Below are 24,942 nucleotides of genomic sequence, written 5' to 3' on the forward strand. Positions count from 1 at the left end.
TGTGTGTGTGTGTGAGAGATAATCAAAATTATTTTTGTTAAGGCCCTCAAAAAAGAATAAAATATCCTGCCAGAGAGGGGTGCGTGGTGCCCAACACCAGTTCTAATGGTCATGGCTATCAAAGCCATGCCTCTGTAGAGTTTCATGAGTTATTTTTTTTTTATTTGCGCACCGAACTAACTTATATTGTATTTTATATAACCTAAAAAATGTGTTGATTTTTTTAGTATGTGGCAATTATTTTTGTTTACGAATTATTTTTTAAAACTGCTCCGTCACCCTCTTGATCTTCACGTCGTACGCGAAAGACTTTTCTGCAATCAGGATGACGCTGCACAGAGTATCGGCAGGCAGCGCGTCGTGGAACTCGCACACGACCTTGATGTTGGTGCGATCGTTGACCACCACCTGCTTCCTTTTTGTGGTATTGATGACGAACATCGGCCTGCGGATTTTGAATTCGCTGGGAGTGTAGTACATGTCCACGCTTCCCTCGGTCACGTGCTTGTAAGCCGTGTAAGCTTCGTAAAGTTTTAGGTAATCATCTTTTGTCATGTTGAGGTTGTAATTCTCGCGCGGGAACACTTCGTTCCTACCGTTCTCGAGATAAACGTTCTTGATCTTGCAGTCGTCGAACTTGCTGGAATCTTTTTCCTGGTCATTATCCCTCCCGGTCTGAAAGAGCACTACGACGAAATCTGGCATGTCGAACTGTATGTTGTTGAACTGAGTCGTCACGTCGAATTCCATGTGACTTCCGGACGCTATCTTCTGCACGCACTGGTAACCGTGAAAGTGAATCGGTACCTGTGGACTTTTCAATATCTCGGTTTTGTACTTGAGGGCGTAGTTCGTTTCGTATTCCACCACCGGCATTCTCAACTCCATGCTCCGGATGACGCACTTGGCTGCTTCGGGTAAAGTGTTGGGCAGCGGCGTGGTGCCATCCGGACCCAAAGTAGCGTTCGCATCAGTGCATCCTTGTCGTTGGCCACTCTTCGAAAGCTGATCCTCAGTCCTCCCTTCCACATGATCTCCTTGTAGTCCGAGAAGAATCCCGGAAGCAGACGCATGGGAAAGAGCACCGTGTGACTTCTCGTCGATATTTTCGTCCCCGCTTCGAATCCTCCCGCCTGATAGTATGCTGCGTCCGTTTTGGATAATTTCAATGTTCCCACTGCCGTCGACGTGATGCCTGGATAATCGATTCTGTCGATGACGGTGTTGTGTTTCCTCACCTCCACCTGCGAGAACAGGTGAGGCACGAAGTTGTCCACGAGTATCAAATTTGCTGCTGCGGGGAACGCATCTCTGCTTTCTTTCTTCACCACGTCGAATTGAAGGTAGAGGTCCGCTCTGTGAGGATGAACGAACCCGTCGCCTACGTCCACGTCGTATTCGATCTCCCTGTTCGCTTCGTTCAAATTTCCGAACATAGGTTCTATTCATACTTTTTCTCACGTATAGGCGTACGTGATGAATCCGCAAACAGATTTTTTCTAAGTCTTACCGTTTCCAAGATAACCCTACTTCCGGTCGCCATTTTCGATTTCCGAACATAGGTTCTATTCATACTTTTACTCACGTATAGGTGTACATGATGAATCCCCAAACACATTTTTCCCAAGTCTTACCGTTTCCAAGATAACCCTACTTCCGGTCGCCATTTTCGATTTCCGAACATAGGTTCTATTCATACTTTTTCTCACGTATAGGTGTACATGATGAATCCCCAAACACATTTTTCCCAAGTCTTACCGTTTCCAAGATAACCCCACTTCCGGTCGCCATTTTGGATTTCCGAGCATAGGTTCTATTCATACTTTTTCTCACGTATAGATGTACATGATGAATCCCCAAACAGATTTTTCCTAAGTCGTACCGTTTCCAAGATAACCCCACTTCCGGTCGCCATTTTCGATTTCCGAACATAGGTTCTATTCATACTTTTACGCACGTATAGGCGTACGTGATGAATCCGCAAACAGATTTTTCCTAAGTCTTACCGTTTCCAAGATAACCCCACTTCCGGTCGCCATTTTCGATTTCCGAACATAGGTTCTATTCATACTTTTTCTCACGTATAGGCGTACGTGATGAATCCGCAAGCAGATTTTTTGTTAAGTCATGAATTGGAGGGTTCTATGACAACCTATATTAATTCTCGTAAGAGAACAGAACGTGTCCTACGGGGCAAGTTAAGGGGAATGTGCATGGCCAAAGGGGAAGTTTCTTTGCGCGCTCAAGCATGATTCAATTTTTGTTATATTTTCAGATTGACCACAAAACAAGGTGTTGACAGACAGTGTGTATTTATATTCTAAGAAGATGTTTCATTATCAACCTCCACTTCTTGCAGTACATCCTGGACACAGCGTTGCAGGTTAACAAAGGACCTTTGGTCAGTATATTTTTTTTTTCCTTAAAACTGTTCGGTTACTCGCTCGTTCCTGACATCATACACGAAAGTTTTCTCCGCGATGAGGATGACGCTACACAGAGTGTCGGCAGGCAAGGCATCGTGGAACTCGCACACAATCTTGATGTTGGTGCGATCGTTAACAACCACCTGCTTTCTTTTAGATGTGTTGATGACGAACATGGGTCTGCGAGCTATGAACTCGTTTGGATTGTAGTACACGTCCACGTTACCGGAAGTCACTCGTTTGTAAGCTGTGTACGCCTCGTACAGTTTCAGGTAGTCCTCTTCTGCGATGTTTAGGTTGTAGTTCTCACGTGGGAAAACTTCGTTCCTGCCATTTTTGAGGTAAATGTTCTTAATCTTGCAGTTGTCGAACTGGCTCGAATCTTTCTCCTGATTGTTACCCCTTCCTGTCTGTAAGAGTACGGCTGCAAACTCGGGCATGTCGTACCGAATGTTGTTGAATTGCGTGGTTACGTCAAATTCGAAATGATTGCCGGAAGCAGGTTTTTGCACACACTGGTAGCCGTAAAACTGAATGGACACTTGAGGATTCTTCAGGATGTCGGCTTTGTACTTGAGAGCGTAGTTTGATTCGTATTCTACCACTGGCACGCGCAGCTCCATGGACCTTACAAGACACTTGGCAGCATCGGGTAGTGTGTTGGGAAGCAAGGTAGTCCCGTCCGGGCCCAAAGTGCTGTAGCGCATCAGTGCGTCGTTGTCAGCTCTGCGAAAAGTGACGCGCAAACCACCCTTCCACATGATCTCCTTGTAGTCCGAGAAGAAACCGGGCAGAAGACGCATGGGAAACAGTACTGTGTGACTTTGAGTTTTGATTTTTGTACCTGCTTCGAATCCCCCTGCCTGGTAGTATGCTGCATCGGTCTTGGAGAGTTTGAGTGTTCCCACAGCTGTAGAGGTAATCCCGGGGTAGTCAACCCTATCGATGACAGTGCCGTGCTTTCTAACTTCCACCTGCGAGAATATGTACGGTAGAAAATTATCTACGAGTCTTAGGTTTGTGTTGGCAAGAAATGCTTCGCCGTTGTCTCTCTTCACTACATCAAACTTGATATACAAATCAGCTCTGTGAGGGTGAATGAATCCATCCCCGACGTCCACATCGTATTCTATCTCTCGATTCGCTTCGTTAAGGTTGGCAAACGTGCGACGGTTGGGAGGGAAGGACTGCAACTCGTAACTTTCGATTTGTTCCATGATGGTTATTTATTATATGTTAATCTCCACGACGGCAGTGGTCGCAGCTCCTGCAAAATCAACCACCTCCCCCTTCTCGTTTGTCACTGCTAATTCTATGTTGTCTATGCAATTACGAGATACAGGAAAGTATATCGGTGGGGAGGGTGTGTAGATAATTGGCTCCATGAACTCAGAGTTTGGTTTGAACGTAGCGATAATACCTGTCTGCTTGTGACTCCCTGGGATGCCGTCCGAGGATTTGGTGATCATACCTTGATCATTTTTTACAGAGCAGTTCGGGTAGGTTGTTATTTATAGACCCCACCCCAATTTTTGTTTCGTGTTCATGGCGATGGTCGTACCTAATGCGGCGACCTGTTCACCCAGCGAGGCGTCTCTGCTGACGAGTCTCCCGAAAGCTGCGTGCTCTAACTTTCTGTCAGCATCATGACGTACATCGAGATCGGTATTGGTATTGTAGGCAATATCGTGATCCTTGCATGCAGCATCCAGGGGATTCACACCCTTGTCGCCTCTCTCCAGTCGCTGATTAAGTTTGGTACCGGGACCGCAGTACTGGTAACCTGGCAAGTGCATCTCGAAGGGTAGCTTGTTGATGATGTCGTTCACGAGACCTCGACCTTCGGCCACGTTCCAAAATTTCGGAGGTAGGGTGTTGATGATTTTGATGAGGTACCCTATGCCTTTGTCGTCATTCACAATGAAGTTGGCAAGCTTGGAGCTAACCATGTCCACAATTCCTACCTTCTCGTTGCGAAAGTTGCTGTTGCCTGCATTCTCCTCTCCTGCAATAACCAATAACCTGTCTATGAACTTGCGCACGTCGTCCACCCACACAAACTCTTTGGGCAGGGTGTTGTAGAGTTTGACGCCGCTGCCTGTTTTGACCTGGTTCCATATCGGCTTGATGAGGATCTTGTATTTTTCGCCGCTGCTGGATTTGACGCGATTCTGCGTAGCGTCGTTGTTTTGGTACAAGGCATCAGTCATGATCAAAATTTCCTTGTAACTTTGGTAATCTTCGTCTGTGTAATCTCTTGGCTGCTTTTTTGGTGATGAGTTCCCACAGTCCCACCGTGCCGGGATACCTGTTCCAGCTGTTTTTCTCACCCAAATTGACTTTCACGTCGTTACCCTCGAACGTGACTTTCGATTTTCCGATCTTCCAAACCACGCCCTCGTTGAGTTCCATGGTTGGGTACAATCCGAAAACCTCGTCTTTCTCGAATTTTCCGGTGCTTAGATAATCCCTCGCCAACGATCCCAGCTCGACTACATTTTCCGAAGAGGTGCTGCCTAGAGCCTGACGTTTCGGTGGCGGCGCAAGTTCGTATGGGGTAGTGTGAATGCTGGATATGGGTGTTGGTATGGCATAATTTCCAGCAGTGAATGGTACGAGCTCGTTGATCAGCTCTTTGTTTTGCTCGGTGACATTTTTGATTTCTTTACCCAGCGGGGTGGGACTGTGGGAATTCATCACCAAAAAGCAGCCAAGAGATTACACAGACGAAGATTACCAAAGTTACAAGGAAATCTTGATCATGATGGATGCCTTGTACCAAAACAACGACGCTACGCAGAATCGCGTCAAATCCAGCAGCGGCGAAAAATACAAGAACCTCATCAAGCCGATATGGAACCAGGTCAAAACAGGCAGCGGCGTCAAACTCTACAACACCCTGCCCAAAGAGTTTGTGTGGGTGGACGACGTGCGCAAGTTCATAGACAGGTTATTGGTTATTGCAGGAGAGGAGAATGCAGGCAACAGCAACTTTCGCAACGAGAAGGTAGGAATTGTGGACATGGTTAGCTCCAAGCTTGCCAACTTCATTGTGAATGACGACAAAGGCATAGGGTACCTCATCAAAATCATCAACACCCTACCTCCGAAATTTTGGAACGTGGCCGAAGGTCGAGGTCTCGTGAACGACATCATCAACAAGCTACCCTTCGAGATGCACTTGCCAGGTTACCAGTACTGCGGTCCCGGTACCAAACTTAATCAGTGACTGGAGAGAGGCGACAAGGGTGTGAATCCCCTGGATGCTGCATGCAAGGATCACGATATTGCCTACAATACCAATACCGATCTCGATGTACGTCATGATGCTGACAGAAAGTTAGAGCACGCAGCTTTCGGGAGACTCGTCAGCAGAGACGCCTCGCTGGGTGAACAGGTCGCCGCATTAGGTACGACCATCGCCATGAACACGAAACAAAAATTGGGGTGGGGTCTATAAATAACAACCTACCCGAACTGCTCTGTAAAAAATGATCAAGGTATGATCACCAAATCCTCGGACGGCATCCCAGGGAGTCACAAGCAGACAGGTATTATCGCTACGTTCAAACCAAACTCTGAGTTCATGGAGCCAATTATCTACACACCCTCCCCACCGATATACTTTCCTGTATCTCGTAATCGCATAGACAACATAGAATTAGCAGTGACAAACGAGAAGGGGGAGGTGGTTGATTTTGCAGGAGCCGCGACCACTGCCGTCGTGGAGATTAACATATAATAAATAACCATCATGGAACAAATCGAAAGTTACGAGTTGCAGGCCTTCCCTCCCAACCGTCGCACGTTTGCCAACCTTAACGAAGCGAATCGAGAGATAGAATACGATGTGGACGTCGGGGATGGATTCATTCACCCTCACAGAGCTGATTTGTATATCAAGTTTGATGTAGTGAAGAGAGACAACGGCGAAGCATTTCTTGCCAACACAAACCTAAGACTCGTAGATAATTTTCTACCGTACATATTCTCGCAGGTGGAAGTTAGAAAGCACGGCACTGTCATCGATAGGGTTGACTACCCCGGGATTACCTCTACAGCTGTGGGAACACTCAAACTCTCCAAGACCGATGCAGCATACTACCAGGCAGGATGATTCGAAGCAGGTACAAAAATCAAAACTCAAAGTCACACAGTACTGTTTCCCATGCGTCTTCTGCCCGGTTTCTTCTCGGACTACAAGGAGATCATGTGGAAGGGTGGTTTGCGCGTCACTTTTCGCAGAGCTGACAACGACGCACTGATGCGCTACAGCACTTTGGGCCCGGACGGGACTACCTTGCTTCCCAACACACTACCCGATGCTGCCAAGTGTCTTGTAAGGTCCATGGAGCTGCGCGTGCCAGTGGTAGAATACGAATCAAACTACGCTCTCAAGTACAAAGCCGACATCCTGAAGAATCCTCAAGTGTCCATTCAGTTTTACGGCTACCAGTGTGTGCAAAAACCTGCTTCCGGCAATCATTTCGAATTTGACGTAACCACGCAATTCAACAACATTCGGTACGACATGCCCGAGTTTGCAGCCGTACTCTTACAGACAGGAAGGGGTAACAATCAGGAGAAAGATTCGAGCCAGTTCGACAACTGCAAGATTAAGAACATTTACCTCAAAAATGGCAGGAACGAAGTTTTCCCACGTGAGAACTACAACCTAAACATCGCAGAAGAGGACTACCTGAAACTGTACGAGGCGTACACAGCTTACAAACGAGTGACTTCCGGTAACGTGGACGTGTACTACAATCCAAACGAGTTCATAGCTCGCAGACCCATGTTCGTCATCAACACATCTAAAAGAAAGCAGGTGGTTGTTAACGATCGCACCAACATCAAGATTGTGTGCGAGTTCCACGATGCCTTGCCTGCCGACACTCTGTGTAGCGTCATCCTCATCGCGGAGAAAACTTTCGTGTATGATGTCAGGAACGAGCGAGTAACCGAACAGTTTTAAGGAAAAAAAAAATATACTGACCAAAGGTCCTTTGTTAACCTGCAACGCTGTGTCCAGGATGTACTGCAAGAAGTGGAGGTTGATAATGAAACATCTTCTTAGAATATAAATACACACTGTCTGTCAACACCTTGTTTTGTGGTCAATCTGAAAATATAACAAAAATTGAATCATGCTTGAGCGCGCAAAGAAACTTCCCCTTTGGCCATGCACATTCCCCTTAACTTGCCCCGTAGGACACGTTCTGTTCTCTTACGAGAATTAATATAGGTTGTCATAGAACCCTCCAATTCATGACTTAACAAAAAATCTGCTTGCGGATTCATCACGTACGCCTATACGTGAGAAAAAGTATGAATAGAACCTATGTTCGGAAATCGAAAATGGCGACCGGAAGTGGGGTTATCTTGGAAACGGTAAGACTTAGGAAAAATCTGTTTGCGGATTCATCACGTACGCCTATACGTGCGTAAAAGTATGAATAGAACCTATGTTCGGAAATCGAAAATGGCGACCGGAAGTGGGGTTATCTTGGAAACGGTACGACTTAGGAAAAATCTGTTTGGGGATTCATCATGTACACCTATACGTGAGAAAAAGTATGAATAGAACCTATGCTCGGAAAACCAAAATGGCGACCGGAAGTGGGGTTATCTTGGAAACGGTAAGACTTGGGAAAAATGTGTTTGGGGATTCATCATGTACACCTATACGTGAGAAAAAGTATGAATAGAACCTATGTTCGGAAATCGAAAATGGCGACCGGAAGTAGGGTTATCTTGGAAACGGTAAGACTTGGGAAAAATGTGTTTGGGGATTCATCATGTACACCTATACGTGAGTAAAAGTATGAATAGAACCTATGTTCGGAAATCGAAAATGGCGACCGGAAGTAGGGTTATCTTGGAAATGGTAAGACTTAGAAAAAATCTGTTTGCGGATTCATCACGTACGCCTATACGTGAGAAAAAGTATGAATAGAACCTATGTTCGGAAATTTGAACGAAGCGAACAGGGAGATCGAATACGACGTGGACGTAGGCGACGGGTTCGTTCATCCTCACAGAGCGGACCTCTACCTTCAATTCGACGTGGTGAAGAAAGAAAGCGGAGACGCGTTCCCCGCAGCAGCAAATTTGATACTCGTGGACAACTTCGTGCCTCACCTGTTCTCGCAGGTGGAGGTGAGGAAACACAACACCGTCATCGACAGAATCGATTATCCAGGCATCACGTCGACGGCAGTGGGAACATTGAAATTATCCAAAACGGACGCAGAATACTATCAGGCGGGAGGATTCGAAGCGGGAAATATCGACGAGAAGTCACACGGTGCTCTTTCCCATGCGTCTGCTTCCGGGATTCTTCTCGGACTACAAGGAGATCATGTGGAAGGGAGGACTGAGGATCAGCTTTCGAAGAGCGGCCAACGACAACGACGCACTGATGCGATACGCTACTTTGGGTCCGGACGGCACCACGCCGCTGCCCAACACTTTACCCGAAGCAGCCAAGTGCGTCATCCGGAACATGGAGTTGAGAATGCCGGTGGTGGAATACGAAACGAACTACGCCCTCAAGTACAAAGCCGAGATATTGAAAAGTCCGCAGGTACCGATTCACTTTCACGGTTACCAGTGCATGCAGAAGATAGCGTCCGGAAGTCACATGGAATTCGACGTGACGACTCAGTTCAACAACATACAGTTCGACATGCCAGATTTCGTCGTAGTGCTCTTTCAGACCGGGAGGGATAACGACCAGGAAAAAGATTCCAGCAAGTTCGACGACTGCAAGATCAAGAACGTTTATCTCAAGAACGGTAGGAACGAAGTGTTCCCGCGCGAGAATTACAACCTCGACATGACAAAAGATGATTACCTAAAACTTTACGAAGCTTACATGGCTTACAAGCGCGTGACCGAGGGAAGCGTGGACATGTACTACACTCCCAGCGAATTCAAAATCCGCAGGCCGATGTTCGTCATCAATACCACAAAAAGGAAGCAGGTGGTGGTCAACGATCGCACCAACATCAAGGTCGTATGCGAGTTCCACGACGCGCTGCCTGCCGATACTCTGTGCAGCGTCATCCTGATTGCAGAGAAGTCTTTCGCGTACGACGTAAAAAAAAATAATTGCCACATACTAAAAAAATCAACACATTTTTTAGGTTATATAAAATACAATATAAGTTAGTTCGGTGCGCAAATAAAAAAAAAATAACTCATGAAACTCTACAGAGGCATGGCTTTGATAGCCATGACATTAGAACTGGTGTTGGGCACCACGCACCCCTCTCTGGCAGGATATTTTATTCTTTTTTGAGGATCTTAACAAAAATAATTTTGATTATCACACACACACACACACACCGCAGAAGATCACACATGAGTTTTTTAAAAAAAAAAAACATCGTAGCACATTACGCTAAGAGCAGGTCGTAGTAGATTACACTGAGGGACCTTACAGTAAGAGGAGACAGACTTATAGGAAAATGTCGTAAGTAATTTCAAAAGTAGGTCAAAGGACGAGTTAGCATAAGAGTAAAATTTGCAGGAGGTAAAAAATAGCTTAAAAAGTGATGCCAGAGCTTTTTCTGTCCACTTTTCTCTCATTGTAGGTTAGTTTAGCCCGTAAAACGTCGTAAAATAAAAAAAGTAGGTCAAAAGGATAGAAAGTGAGTTTTTGAGGCTTTGGTTTTCTTGGGGTGGGTTGGCAACACTGAACCCCAATTGAGTACTTTTCTCGTACCGGCTTTTCTGCGCTGTGAAACGTCGTCAGCGCAATAAATGAGGCGCGGAACGTGGAGAGAAAGTGAGTTTTTGAGGTTTTGGTGCGATTTTCTTGGGGTGGGTTGGCAACACTGAACCCCACTTGATGGCGTTGAACTCTCTAATCTCCACTACTATGTAGAGGCTCTCCTGTAGTTTAGCACGTAATAAAAAAGGATAGGTTAAGTTATATCACGTAAGATCGTGGCATTCGTACCAAGTACGAAGTGGGAAAAATGGGAAATTTTACTAAAACATCGCTAAATGCTAAAACATCGACAAAAATTGTCAAAATATGTCAAAAACTGATTTTTAATTGATAAAAAAAAGAGGATAAAAAAGGGCTCGTACCAAGTATTATTTTGAAACGGCTATTATACACTACTGATACATCGTCTGGTCCTGTCCTGCAGCCACTTTTTCATACAAAAGCTAATTATCTGTAATTTGTAATTATTTTTTGTTATGTGCACATAAGAAGTATTCTTATGCAAGATTCAAAAGATGTATTGATAGTTTATGTAGTTAATTATTGAAATTTCCAGATTACGAACTTAAAATATCTCTATATTAACATTTGTTACAATGTTGTACTTTTTTTTCTTCACAAAACATTGCAGAAAAAAATATTCAAAAATGTCTGAAAATGAAAATAAAATTTAACAAATTTTTGTTCATTGAAAAGAGGAAGTTTTGTAGATTTAAGAAATGTGTGGTAGATAAAAACAAATTAAAAATATTTTTTTCTATGATTTTTTGAAAAACAACGAAAAACCGCAGACCAGAGGTAAAAATGCTGTATTACTAGTGAAACAATGGGGTAAGGGTCTGAATGGGGAGGGAGATTATGTGAAAAAATACAAGAAAAATCAGGCAAGTACTTACTCTTTTTCATGTTTCCCATTTTGCCTTAACCTGTATTAGGTTGGTTGGTTGATTTTGTGTTTTAAGTCTACTTTATGCACATTATGGCTAATCGGGACTGGACCTACAGTTTAAAGTGGGATCCAAACCACTATGTGCCTCTACCGGGCATCAAACCTGGGGCCCCTTGATTATAATGTGATGATGCTACTACTGTGCCATCGGGGAGGCTAACCTGTATTAGGAATGTATGAATGTAACATACTAAATTTTAACTGATTAATTGGCTAGCATGCTTGATACAAAAGATAGAATGTGTTATAGTGGAAACCCAATCTCTTCCTGGATTGATTGTATTAAAAAGCTTGTAAATAAAGTTCAACACATCCCTGTTTCTTGTATCTTTTGACAACAGCAATGAAACAAAAAATTAGGTAAGCCTGGGCTTGTCCATGTGGAAAGCAAAAAATAAGTGAATCAAAAGGAATCATTTAATACGAAAAAAATGTTTTGATTATTAAAGGGAAACAAGCAGTGGGGGTGTCAGGAATAACCTCTTGGGGTGCCGAGGGGTGCGGAATGAAATGTAGTGGGTGCAATGTTCAAAAAGCAAAAATGAACCATGCATGTATGCTTTAGTCATCAAATAGCAATCACCTTTCAGTAGGCTTCTATGAAAGTATGCTAATGACTTGATTCATTTTTGCTTCTTGCTTTAACCACATGTACAAAGAAGTAAACGTGGCTTTTCTTTCATATTACTATCAATGGCTTACCTGTAGTGTACAATAATACACTATTTAATCCTTCATATTATACACTCATGACAAGGTTTTCGTAAGTCATAACATAAATGACAGTGCAACACAGAAAACACCTGATTTAGTTTAATTAACGAATCACGTTTGGTTAAGCTACTTAGCAACTGTAAACAAAAAAAGTAGTAGCATTTACTAAAGTTAATAATTTTGAGCAAACTCTTTGGTAACTATAATAACACGTGCACGATTACTAAAGATCGTTTAGTACTGGTGAATAATCATTTGCTTGTCGCCTCTTTAAACAAATGTTACATTGCCAGAAAATAACTTTTGGTTATTCCAAAGTTTTTTCTCTGTAAAGAGTAAACAGTGTTTTCGGCTGAAAGTAAGTTTTGAAAAAGGTGCACGGAAGAAAATTATGGGGTGTTCAAGCACCCCTTGGCACCTCCCTGACAACAAGACATGTAAGAGAATAACATCATATATAATTTAGATTTATATATGGTGCAGAAGGGAGAAGAATACAAAAAATTGTTCAATAGTTTAGTAACAATATATGACCTACACAAACATGCAGAACCATTCCATCCAGAATAGCAATTGTTAGAAAATCAGATAAGAAGAAGAAGAAAACAGACCTCGGTAACTTCCAACTGAAAATTAATCAATAAACAATATTTTAAATAATACATGTAACTTATAAAACATAATTTAAACATTAAAACTCTGGATATATTTCAAGATATTAAAAAAAACAACTATAAAATAGAAGGATGGAAAGCAAAAATAATACAAGGGAGAATCAAATGAAAACCTTAATTTGTTTTTGTTTATCATCTAGTATTTTCTTTTGTAGGGTTGCACAGGTTTGCTGCATTTTAGCACAGACCTATTGCTGATCTACATATAATTTCGACTTGGAGTTAGTGCCCGTATACCTCAAGAAGAATACGTCTTTGGGGTCCACGTGCAGTCACTTGAGCCACTGTGAAAGCCTTTTCACCTGTCTGCATGAGAACTCAGGCTATTGTCGAAATTTCTCCTACATTAGAAAAACTTACTGGTGTGGTAAGCATATTGAATTATCATTTGCCAAAAAAATTCTGTAAGTTTTAGGGTGACGCAGGGCAAGAAACCACTCCCCTTCACTGTTGCAATTGTGTAGAGGAGGTGCCATCTTTAAAATAACAAAAATGGCATTTCGAAGTTCACTATCGGTGTTGCAGCCATGAGATTGTCTTATAAATCACAGTTGATCTCTCATGTAAATTTAAGCATGTATACAGTCTGTCCTGTAATTTTTTTCTGACATTTAAGGTCTTCATTTCTCATGTAATAAATACCAACATTAATCTGTAACTAGCTCAACATTGACTTAGCACTTCTATACTCAAAACTGATATAGTTGAGAGAGGGGATGAGAGGGAGAGAGAAAGATAGATATGAGCCCAAAATACAAATAAATTTTTATACATATTAATTATTTATAATAAAGTTTCATATTTGTTCTACCCTTTCATGACAAGTAAGAACCAATTAAATTGTGCAGCGAATGTTAAACTCTACAAATATGATTCAAATAAAGTATTTCAAGAAACACAAGGATTTTTAAAACCAAATTTGGAGTTCTGATTGCCAAAAAAATCTTATAAATATTAATTACCTGGAAATACTGAGACACTTGCTCCAGATGTGAGCAAATGGGTGAAAACATTTTGACTGAGTTTTTAGCAACATGTTCTGGTGGGCGCAGGTCCAAATGGTAGAAACCAACTGGAGTGCTTGTTTTAAGAAATGTTGCACGCTTCAAGGTTGACGTCAGAGAATGTTCTGCTTTAGCAATGAAGTCTTCCAAAAGAAATTCAAGTTCAGCTGGTCCTAACTCGGCAGTTGGATTATCATCCTAAAATGGGGAGATGGAAAAGAAATCAACATGGTGAAACTAAAATAGCATCAATTGGAGAAAATATATGTAGACACCAAATCATTAAAACAGGGTGGCTACTATAAGACCAAGGAAAAATTCAAGTATAATTCCCAGTTTTCAAGACGAACCTTTAAAAAATTCAAGGGTACGAGAAATGTTACAACCTTACTTATTACGGCTACGCACACACACAATTATATTAACAATGTAAAAGTTCCATGTGATCTCAATGCATCCAAAAAATTCCAATTCAGTTCAACTACAAGATAATCTTTGTAAAGTTATACTCAGGTATCCGACTAATACAAGGGTCATTCAAGGTTGACCGGGACTTTTATTTCTGCAGAGGAAATAGGTAGCAGAAGAAACACCAAACTATGTCAGTTTTTCAAAGTATTCTCCGTGCGCGCCGAGGCACCGTTGCCATCGTTCTGGCAGCTCCCGAATTCCTTTGGCGTAGAAAGAACTTGGTTGTTGTCGTAGCCACTGGAGGACATCGCTCCGCAGTGCTTCGTCTGTCGTGAATTTCTTCCCTCCCAGATTTTCTTTAAGGGGTGCAAACAAATGATAATCACTGGGGGCTAAATCCGGACTGTAGGGGGGATGGGGCAGAACTTCCCAGTGCATTTCGGCCAGAGTTGTTGTTGTCACATTGGCCGTGTGAGGTCGGGCATTGTCATGGAGAAGAATGACATTTCCAGACAACATCCCAGGTCTTTTCTTGCGAATGGGCTTTCGTACAGCACCACTCAATGTGGAGTAATACTGGGCATTAATCGTGCTCCCTTTGTCCAGAAAATCCACATGGATAACGCCCTTCATGTCCCAGAAGACACTTGCCATGATCTTTCCAGCGGACCGCTGCGTTTTGCTTTTCTTGGGGGGCGGGGAACCTTTATGCCGCCACTCCATGCTGCGTCTTTTTGTCTCTGGGGTTGAATTGTGCAACCATGTTTCATCACACGTGATGATGGATTGTAACAATTCATCACCTTCTGCTCGAACCCGATTCAGAAGCTGTTCACAGACCGTCCTGCGTGTCTACTTCTGATCGAATGTCAGCTGGCGGGGAACCCACCTTGCACAGATATTGCGGAAGCGTAAGTGGTCGTGAATGATTGTCTCAACACTCCCGACACTGATATTCATCTCGGCAGCAATATCCCGCACTGTTACTCGCCGGTTCTCAAGAATCATTTGCTCAACACGTGCGATATTCACTGGTGTGACTGCAGTCGGGCGAATGTGTCCATGCGCTTCATTTGTCACCAGCTCCCGTCCTTTGCGAAACTGCTCACACCATTCGTACACTCTTGTCCGCGACATCGTTTGTTCACCATACTGTACTTGCAATCGTCTGAAAATCTCAGCTGGTTTCACTTTCTCCTTCACGAGAAATTTGATTACACACCACTGCTCCACAGCCACAGACACACTGCTTGCCGCCATGTTCGCTGCAACTGCTGCGCATGCGCGAAATACGTCATGCCGGGCACTAGTTACTCGTGAAGGATCGTCACCTGCACGTTTCATCATGATCCGGCTATTCATAGATTTTTTACGTACGAAAATCCCGGTCAACCTTGAACGACCCTTGTACTTTAACACATTGGGGTCTCACGACGGGCATAGCCTGCAGTGCACTTAAAGTCAATGTGGACGAACGACGGGCATAGCCCATCCTGCGGTATGCAATCACTTTGCCGATTGAACTACGGGTTATGTTCGTACTTCGTCTCATGTGCGTGTTCATTCAAGCCGCTCTGTTGAAATTCCGACCGCTAGGTGACTCTCCTGCTATTTTTATCTCGCACCTGCGACTGTTCGTTGTCGGGTTGATGTACATTGCATTGTTTAGAATGGCGTCCTTAAATCCAGACTCCATAGCAGAAATTCTGCCTCAGAGTTTGAAGTTAGCGACGATTTTGATGATGCAGATGAATTTGAAGATTTGGAAGGTAGGTTATATTCGTAATAATTAATTGTTGACAATATAAACAGTGTTGCAAACTCTAGTATTTTATGAATGAAGTGAGAAGAGGTAATTTTTTTGGGTCTATTCATCTTGCCTCTGGCTTGATTCTCCTACATGCACTGATGTATTTTTAGTTTTTCCAATTATTATTTTGTAAAGTGTATGTCAAATGAATATTTATTTTATTTATTTATTTGTTTAATTTTTACAGATGACTCAGAACCAACTGATATATCGTCTGGTCCTGTCCTGCAGCCACTTTTTCATACAAAAGCTAATTATCTGTAATTTGTAATTATTTTTTGTTATGTGCACATAAGAAGTATTCTCATGCAAGATTCAAAAGATGTATTAATAGTTTATGTAGTTAATTATTGAAATTTCCAGATTACGAACTTAAAATATCTCTATATTAACATTTGTTACAATGTTGTACTTTTTTTTTCACAAAACATTGCTGAAAAAAATATTCAAAAATGTATGAAAATGAAAATAAAATTTAACAAATTTTTGTTCATTGAAAAGAGGAAGTTTTGTAGATTTAAGAAATGTGTGGTAAATAAAAACAAATTAAAAATATATTTTCTATGATTTTTTGTAAAACCACAGTCCAGAGGTAAAAATGCTGTATTATGAGGCCAGACCCTAATGTATTAATAAAAGAAAACACACGTCATATTTTGTCCACTCATTTCTTGTCGGTGGAGCGACTGACTGCCATGTGGGATACCTGGGTTTAAATCCCAAAATATGTTATTTCAGGTGGGGGTTTTACAGGCAAATATCTCTACATAAGCAGTCCTGGGGCTCACCCAGCCTCTCATCAATGGGTACCTGGGGGGATCAAGGCAACCACATCAGCTCCACTATGGTCGATATCGAGAATATGTGGATCTCTATCCTCCACACCCTCTACATGCCTGAATGGCATGGTGCAATGCACAGGGGAAAGCTTTCCCTTTATCTTTACAATATTTCTTGCGTTACCAAAAACAATGTTCAAAATATTGATTAATATAAGTGGGTGAGTATTCCACTACAATAATAAGCATCAATTTACCAGAGTTTTGCTTCAAAATATTCAAGAATTACATCAGAATATTAAAATACCTGTTATGTAATCACAAAATACAGTATTCACAATTCAGTCTTTCAATATTGGTGAAAAAATGAATTTGCATAATTTCCAGGAAAATTAGACTTAGTGCAAGTGTTGCATGGCATTTTTGTAAACTCCAGAAAATACAAAAATGCGAAGAAAGTATAGCTTGTATCTGTGAATAAAATCCAAACAATACATACTTTCCAATATCTATTCATTGGCATCAGAGCTCAGCCGAAACAATTCATACATACAGTAAACTTCTGCTATTGTCTGTTTTGAACTTGTACAGATATCAATGCCAATACTCTTACTCAGTGACTGAAATAAGTGGGGGGGGGGCTAACTAATGCCGGCTACAAGTATTTACTTAATAAGATTACTGCGGTATAATTTTACCAGTGACATATTTTACAGTCAGACCCAAACATAAATAGCTGAGATGTTGCATTTTGATCCATCATATTCAAAAGTACTTTTATGCACGAATCTTTTATGTCAAGTAAAATACAATAATTATATTGTTTTCTTCTTGTATGCCATTATTGAGTGGAATAATATCACAGACTTACTATTCACATGAACAGTACAAATTATACCATAAAACTACATTATCAACTCGCTGGATATACATATAAATACTACAGGTAACAACATTATGTCTATGGAAAGACTTTTGGTACTTGTTTGCTAAAATGAGAAAATGAAACTAGCAAGAAATTACGATAAGATAGATATGTTTTTATGACCAGCTACAACCTTGTTTAAATCCAAAGATATGGCAAGCTCCTTCTCACAGGACAGAATAAGACAGACCACTCAACCTCCCGTTACCAATTTGATTGCTACAAGCAGCAGTTGATGGGGGTGTGCACATTTCAATATAAAGTTCGTAAAAAGAAGCTGCTGAATTATTTTTATTTTGAGTTCCTTTCTGCCTCATAGTGTGCCATAACTTTAAACAAACTGTCCAAATCACAACATTAAATAAGGAACCGGAGCAGCTAAAGATTTTTAGCTTTTTGTGCTTCAGAATAGCGAAACAAACTTAATAAAGTAGGCATCAAATAAACAACACCACCCTTTAATAGAAAGTGTCTTAATTATGTCATTTTTTCTGCCATAACGAAATATCTTAAGTTTTCTTGTTATATGACTGTAATTCAGAACTTAGGGCAAAAAATGGGGAGGATGTGAGAAATAACATCCACTTAGGAGGTGCAACTCTCAAGGAACAAACATATTTTCACCACAAATTCACCTCCACTAAGAGGCAATACTTTCACATAAAAGCAATGAATATAGTTGCAACTCTTGCACTAGGCATTTTGATTAGAGAAAATAACTGCTGAAGATTATAATTTTATTTCAGAGTATATTATACATAAATACAAAGGCTGTCGCAGAGAAGGTGAGACAGATTTTTTCCTGGCTTGGCAACACTGCCTATGGTTTCGGCACTAGTCGCGTCGTGTAGGGTGACTCATTCTGTTTCCGTAGCAAGATGTCACATGTTGCGAAACCACGTTAGTGAGCAGCTGTGTTGATTTACGTGGAATGTGTTTCGTTAACCCTCCAGGTTTTTGTGTATAACATTGCTTTCGGCAATGAGTATTCAAGATTAAAAGCGACATGCCATAAAATTTTGTTGGCATTTAGGGAAAAGTGCTGCGGAAACATATGCAATGTTTCAACAGGCATATGCCGATCAAGACAGACTGAGTAGAGCCACAGTGTACCGATGGCACAAGTTGTTCGAAGATGGGTGCGAATCAGGCACTTTGCTTCCGTATCCTGGACAAAGACCGTCCATGATTAACGAGACGCTAGTGAATACTGTTGCAGCAATTATTTGTGATGATAAGACATATGTCTGTGCGAGTGCTAAGTGCACATTTGGGCATATCGAAGGACACCATCCACCGAATTTTGCATGATCATTTGAAAATAAAGAAGGTTTGCTCCGCATGACGAACAAAGAAGTCATCACATGCAAGTTTTCTTCAGTTCGCTACCTGACGACGAATATTCAGACATTCACAAAGTGGCAGGAGTGTTATGGACACTTGCTTAGCTGTCAATGGTGCCTATTTTGAAAAAGATGTATGTCTACTCGATATGGCTGATTCTGAATAAAAATTTTGTGGTTTCTAATTTTTTTTGTTTCATTTTAATGATTCTTGGAGGGGTCCATGTATATGCTTGTCTTTTAACTGCTACGCAGTCACGACTTTTTGACCTATTGCGCTCATTTTGGTCTCAATCAGCAGCTAATGAACTAAATTTTCACCCTAATACATTTGCTAGCCAATGGAGGTCGCTGTTTTCCTATACAGGAATTCGTCTCACCTTCTCTGCAACAGCCTTTGTACTAATCAGAATTGGATAAATAGTTTTAGATGTGCTTTAAAAATTGATTTTTTCCTGCACAGAATCAAATTTTGCCACTATGACGGCACTGCAGAAATTATTTTCTAACATCACAAATGATAAATAATTAACATGTAGGACTATGACTGCGAGCAATAAAGTTGTTATCCAAGCGTGCACCATATGTTAGTTAATTGGATTTTATTCAGGTTCACTATATGAGAGCTACAGCATCTATTTAAATTCGAACCAACTAATGGAATGTTAACTCCATCGGGGATCGAACCCGGGATATCAAGGTGGCAGTTTTATCATTATACTATCGGTGCTGGGAGTCCAATTTTAATCTTTCCAATTCTTAGCATTTAAGAATTAGGTAGTTTGTCTACTCTTTAATTCTTTAACGTCATATTTCTCCTTCTCGAATATTTGCAACGAAAAGGATAGATATAATAATCAAACAATTGAGAGAACATTATGTCATGGTTGGTACTCGAATGAGGAACTAAAAGACAGAAAAGAAACATAACACTTCTTTATATTTTGAATGTTATCCTCATTATAAAAAATAATTTGTCACACCTGTTAGACCTATTCCGAAATATAGTGATAGGATTTATAAAGGCTAATAATTGTACACATTTAGCTGTATGCCAACAATCAAAGAACAATCTGAGTCACTGAATGCATCCACCTACCAGGCTGGCAGCAGATTTCGTAGAAAGATGATTGACCAAATACTTAGTATCAAATAATCAGTTGCCACTGTTATCAAGGCATATATGCAGCTGCACCCCCTCTTTATTTTAGAACACATCGTAATAAAATAACCTTGCAATCTAATCAAACTAGAAAATGCACTTGATCATTGTACTTGCCCCAATGGAAAATGAAAACTTATACTTTTTAAGTTTTCGGTCGAAATGCATCTACCATACTACAAAAATCTTGGGGGAACTACAGGGGGTAGCTGAGACCAGTTTTGGGGGTCTTCAGGCCCCCTAGCCCCCTGTAGTGCGGTCCCTGCTCTTACTCCTTACACTTGAACACTGTAACAATTTATATTTATTCAGAATACAGTGGAACCTCAATTTACAGTTACATTTTTATGGGGACCAAGCTGAAAAGCACATAAATTGTGAGAATTCAGGAAAACTTTATATACTCTGGGGCCATGAAGATTAAATGTACAATAAGGGAAAATGTTAAACCAGGGAACATAAAATCAGGCTTCTGTTGTATTAGTAAGTGTTAATATGTAATTATTCCTTTGCAGCAATACAATATCATGAAGAGAAGTGCCCTTATCAATATCGACCAATAGCATATGGATCTACATGTTCATTGGTAAAGTTGCTGCTAATTTTACAAATTCAGTATTTCTTTCAATAGCCAATAAGTTAGTGCAAATTCTCCCATCTTATGATTTCTATGAATGTAATAGTATTTAAATACGGAGAAATTAGTACTCACTTTTATCCGCGAAGCTGTTTTTTCTTCTTTTTCGATTAATTTCAGTGGCCACTGCCACCATCCTCGTTGGAACTTGCTGCGCTGTTGCTTGGCGTGCGTCTTTTGTTCGTAGTTCTCTGGTTGCCGTTAGGTGCGCTGTGCGTCTTGGTACGTCGTCTGCTATTTCCGGGCGATAACTGCTGCAGTAGTGGAATCCAAGTATGGTGCGCTTGCCCGCTATCGATGTTTAGTTCGTGCGGGAAGTGCATTATGGCGTGCGTTTCCTTGATTTTGGTGTCTATGAGCGTGTGGGCAGTGTGTTTGACTCGAACCTTTTGAATTTTATGGCTATTGTATTTGATATGTCTAGCAAGACCGGTAGTGGGTTGGGCTTTTTTCGCATCTGCTAGGTGCTGTTGGATTCTTTCATTGACAGATCTGATGGACCTGCCGATGTAATGAGCCTTGCACTCACACTCAGCATCATATACACCTGGGTTGTCAAGGGGGGAGAGGAAGTACCGTTTGTGCTTGTTCAGTTTGTCAGTTATTTTGGAGTTGGGTTTGTGCGCTACTTTGATGCCAAATGGGAGAAGGGCTTTGGCTATGCGGTTGGAAGTGGTGGGATGGTAGGGGAAGGCAAACCATTTATATTGGTCGCTGGGGGTTGGTTGTGGCTGGGTTGCTTGTGGATGGGTTGATTGTGGTAGGTTAGGGTGTCTGACCTGTATTTCCGCCTTACTGCACCAAGTGGAGAGTTGTGATTCAGTGTAGCCATGCTTCAGGGCTATTTCTGTGATGGTGGCTATCTCCTCTCGTAGATCCTCTTCTTTGCCACAGTAGGAGAAGGCTCTTCGATAAAAGTTTAGCCACACATTGGCTTTTTGCTTAGGGGGATGGCTAGAGAGAGCATGTATGTACTGGTTGCCTGCATCCGGTTTTCTGTAGACGGTGGTTGTGAATTTGTTAAGTGCACGGCTGATGGTGATGTCCAGGAAGTTGATTTTACCAAGTTTTTCATGCTCTACGGTGAAGTTTATATACTACCGCGTCTCTCTTTTCCCAATCATGAAAGTAATAGTATTATTCAGAGACGCGGTAATATATAAATACGGAGAAACTAGTACAAACTTTATCCGCAAAACTGTTTCTTAATAGAACGAAAAAGAAAAAAACAGTTTCGCGGATAAAGTGAGTACTAGTTTCTCCGTATTTTAAAATGTTGATATAAGCAGCTTCTTTTTCAAAGCAAAACATATTAGTCATCTGATAACATATATTAGTTAAGGAGATCAATGATGCATTCAGGCTCTTTATAGAAAATTTACAGTAGAACATCATGTTGCTATTAAATTGCGTAGTGATACTTGCTGGTTACCAGCTAAATTTCATATCTGTCCATCCCTAATACAGTGTGTCTCACAATAACACTTACGCTCTTCTTGACCAAGAATTTTTCCAGTCATTTCCCTGTTTCTGCATGGCTCTGAGGGCCACCTAGCCTCATACAAATGGGTACCTGGGGTCAACCCTGGGGGGAGGGTGGGTAAAGGTGGCTGGGCATGATGTTGATTTAATACTATTACGTTCCTACCTGTGGGCTGTGAAGATCGATGTGTACAACACAAAAAAACCATGGACACTGGAAAACATGAGACATGCAATCGAGACTACTTGTGCTTCCCTTCCCGTGGAAAGCACATCTACATTTTGTCCATCTGTTCAGCATTGCAGACAATGTATTGCTTCCAATTGCAGTCATTTTGAACATCTATAACTTTTAGCTACATGACACCAAAGAAAGTTCATACTTCTGTTATTGGTGTTCTTGCTACTAACAGGTTCAAAGAATGTAAACACAATTTGGGACACACTGTATTTGTATAGATCCTAACAATTAGCTCCACTGAGTCTATGAAGCATAAATGCATAATGCACGAAAATTTAAAATCTGGGAATAAAAAAGTTGGGTTTCACTGTATTTATACCACCATTAAGCCTTGCTTCCATGATAACCAAAAACTCATAATGCTGACCAAGGCAGAATTTATTTTATTTTAAAACATAAACTAAACGTTATGTTTCAACCTACTAGCAAGGTCTTCTTCAGACTCTGTACCAAATACAAATGAAATAAGGTACAAAACAGGAGGGGGGAGGGAGAGAGAGAGAGAGAGAGACAAACACAAAAATCACTCCTTCCAGACAAAAGATTATTAGAGTTGTTTATCTGGAACATTCCTTTCCAGGTGTTCCAGCAGGTGGCAGGAGAAGGACTGTTCCAGAAAAACATTGAGATTTTTTGTATTTATACGAATACCAGCAAAATTTTCATATTGGTTCAACTTGAAAGTATTGAGTGACATTTTGTGATACTCAAACACTGTGAAAGTTTCGACTGTAATCATGAGTAAATTTGAACTGACACATCGATATTGATTCAGCCTTAATAATTTCCTAACATGACCCACCTTAAAAGGAGTAGCATTTAAAACCAACGCCTTCTTCGTCCATATGAGGAAAACATCTGGATCGAGTTCCCTGAAGTAGCCTCTGTATGAACCAAGATGAATGCAAGATGTCTTCCCATTTGATGAAGAGCTCTCTCCTTCATCCTCATCATCATCAGCATCCCCTTGGGTTGTGCCCTGCGTCTTAGATGCACCTTGAGTTACAACCAATGATGTATCAGCTCCTTTCTTGCTCTTCTTTCTATGAAAGTATTTTACCACATAAATATTTAGCAGGAAAATGGAAAAATTGTATGAGAAACTAAATTATAATGAAACTAAATTATAAAATTCCCACTGAATGATTCATTGATAGCACAGTTTCTGCTTTAAATTGATAAGAACACATTTGACAAACTCAACAAGCAATGCATACAATTAAAAATATTAATTTATAACTTTTCAATGAGCTCATAATAACTTATTAACAATGGAACAGATTAATCTATTGTTTTCAGTTGACACAGTGCATTAGTTAAGAAGGTAAAATTACCAAAATTTTAATCAGGGATGAGACAGATTAATCGATACTCTATCGATATCAGCCAACACAGGGTGTATCATAATAGCACAAACTGACACAGTTGAAAGTACACGTTAATAGAAGACAAGCCGCCACTGACTTCATTGTTTGTAAATGTCGTCCAAGTTGGTAAAATGGTAATAATGTGTGCGAATGTGTGGTTAGAAGCCATCACTGATTGCATTTTGTAAACACTGAGTGCTTTACTCCTTGCACGTTAGTTATGAGGTTTGCTCTTTGTTTACAAAAGAGAACATTTCCGAGAGGGGGCTTTGTAATCAAACAGGATGGATAAAATCAGTACAGAGAATTGTACATTCTTGTGAACAATTCCAAAATGACCGAGGGTGCTTGAAAGAATTTGAAACTCAATGCAGAATCACGTACAGTATTGCATACAATACTTTGAACACTTCCTTTAACAGGTACGAGTGTACAGTAATTGTAACATACTAACATTTGTTAAAGTAAGTAGAATGTTCAATAAACGCAATGTTGATTTTTCCAGAAATACAGTAAATTTCCCTGACATTTTCATGACTTTTCCAGAAAAGTAAATTCCCTGACTTTTCCAGTATTGCTAGACTGAGAGACACTCTGCATCAATATTTACTTGTCTTATAAAAACAGCACAGATGGACCTTAATATTTTTTTTCAACATCGATAAAAGTACAGTAAAAACAATTTATGCTGATAATTGACATCCTACCGATCCAATTCAAAAACTGCAAATGCTCCGTGAAGAACTGAATGGTTTGTTGATTCACTTCTTGAATTAATGTTGTAATGAGATGACTGCAGTAGGTTTTTGTCTTAGAAAAGTATTGTAAGAATTCTGTTGAAAATAGTTTATTATTTTATTTAATAACCTAACAGTACCTCACACACTACTTCAATGCAAACAACAGTGGCTTACCTCTTGTCAGTAGATTTTCTTCCCCTTTTCTTCTTCGGTGCTTCCATCTTCATTGTCGGAGGCTTAACAGTACTATAGAACTGGCACGTCGGAGGAATATAATCTGGCACTTGGATGAGTAACTTCGCTAAAATATTCTGCAGATGTACAATATTCCTCATCCTAATTAAAACCTGCAAGAATAATTATTGACAAATAGATATAAGTTAAGGAAATAGAATGAAACTATTATTGTAATTGGATTCTAGATATTAAAATTCTGCCACTTCTTTTCTTGTCAGGTCCTCAAATAACTTTTTGCGCTGAAGTGCAAACTGTTGGGAGTTGTTACATGGCTGATGGAGTAATATAGTACAAATCTTAATT

The 24,942-nt window shown here is 40.8% G+C and overlaps 1 protein-coding gene across 2 annotated transcripts in view; it reads right to left on the reverse strand.

The window, feature by feature from the left end:
• Positions 1 to 24,942, reverse strand: part of Fancd2 (Fanconi anemia complementation group D2) — a 218,121-nt gene that overhangs the window by 87,477 nt on the left and 105,702 nt on the right. For both annotated transcript variants that reach the window (XM_083140290.1, XM_083140292.1), the window contains exons 17-19: positions 24,577 to 24,749; positions 23,098 to 23,338; positions 13,464 to 13,703 (exon numbers count right to left, since the gene is read on the reverse strand). In XM_083140290.1, coding sequence (XP_082996416.1) covers positions 13,464 to 13,703; positions 23,098 to 23,338; positions 24,577 to 24,749 — 654 coding nt within the window. The remainder of the gene's footprint in view (positions 1 to 13,463; positions 13,704 to 23,097; positions 23,339 to 24,576; positions 24,750 to 24,942) is intronic.

The sequence above is a fragment of the Lepisma saccharinum genome, chromosome 18 (genome assembly GCF_977018435.1).
Source record: "Lepisma saccharinum chromosome 18, izLepSacc3.1, whole genome shotgun sequence".
NCBI lineage: Eukaryota > Metazoa > Arthropoda > Insecta > Zygentoma > Lepismatidae > Lepisma > Lepisma saccharinum.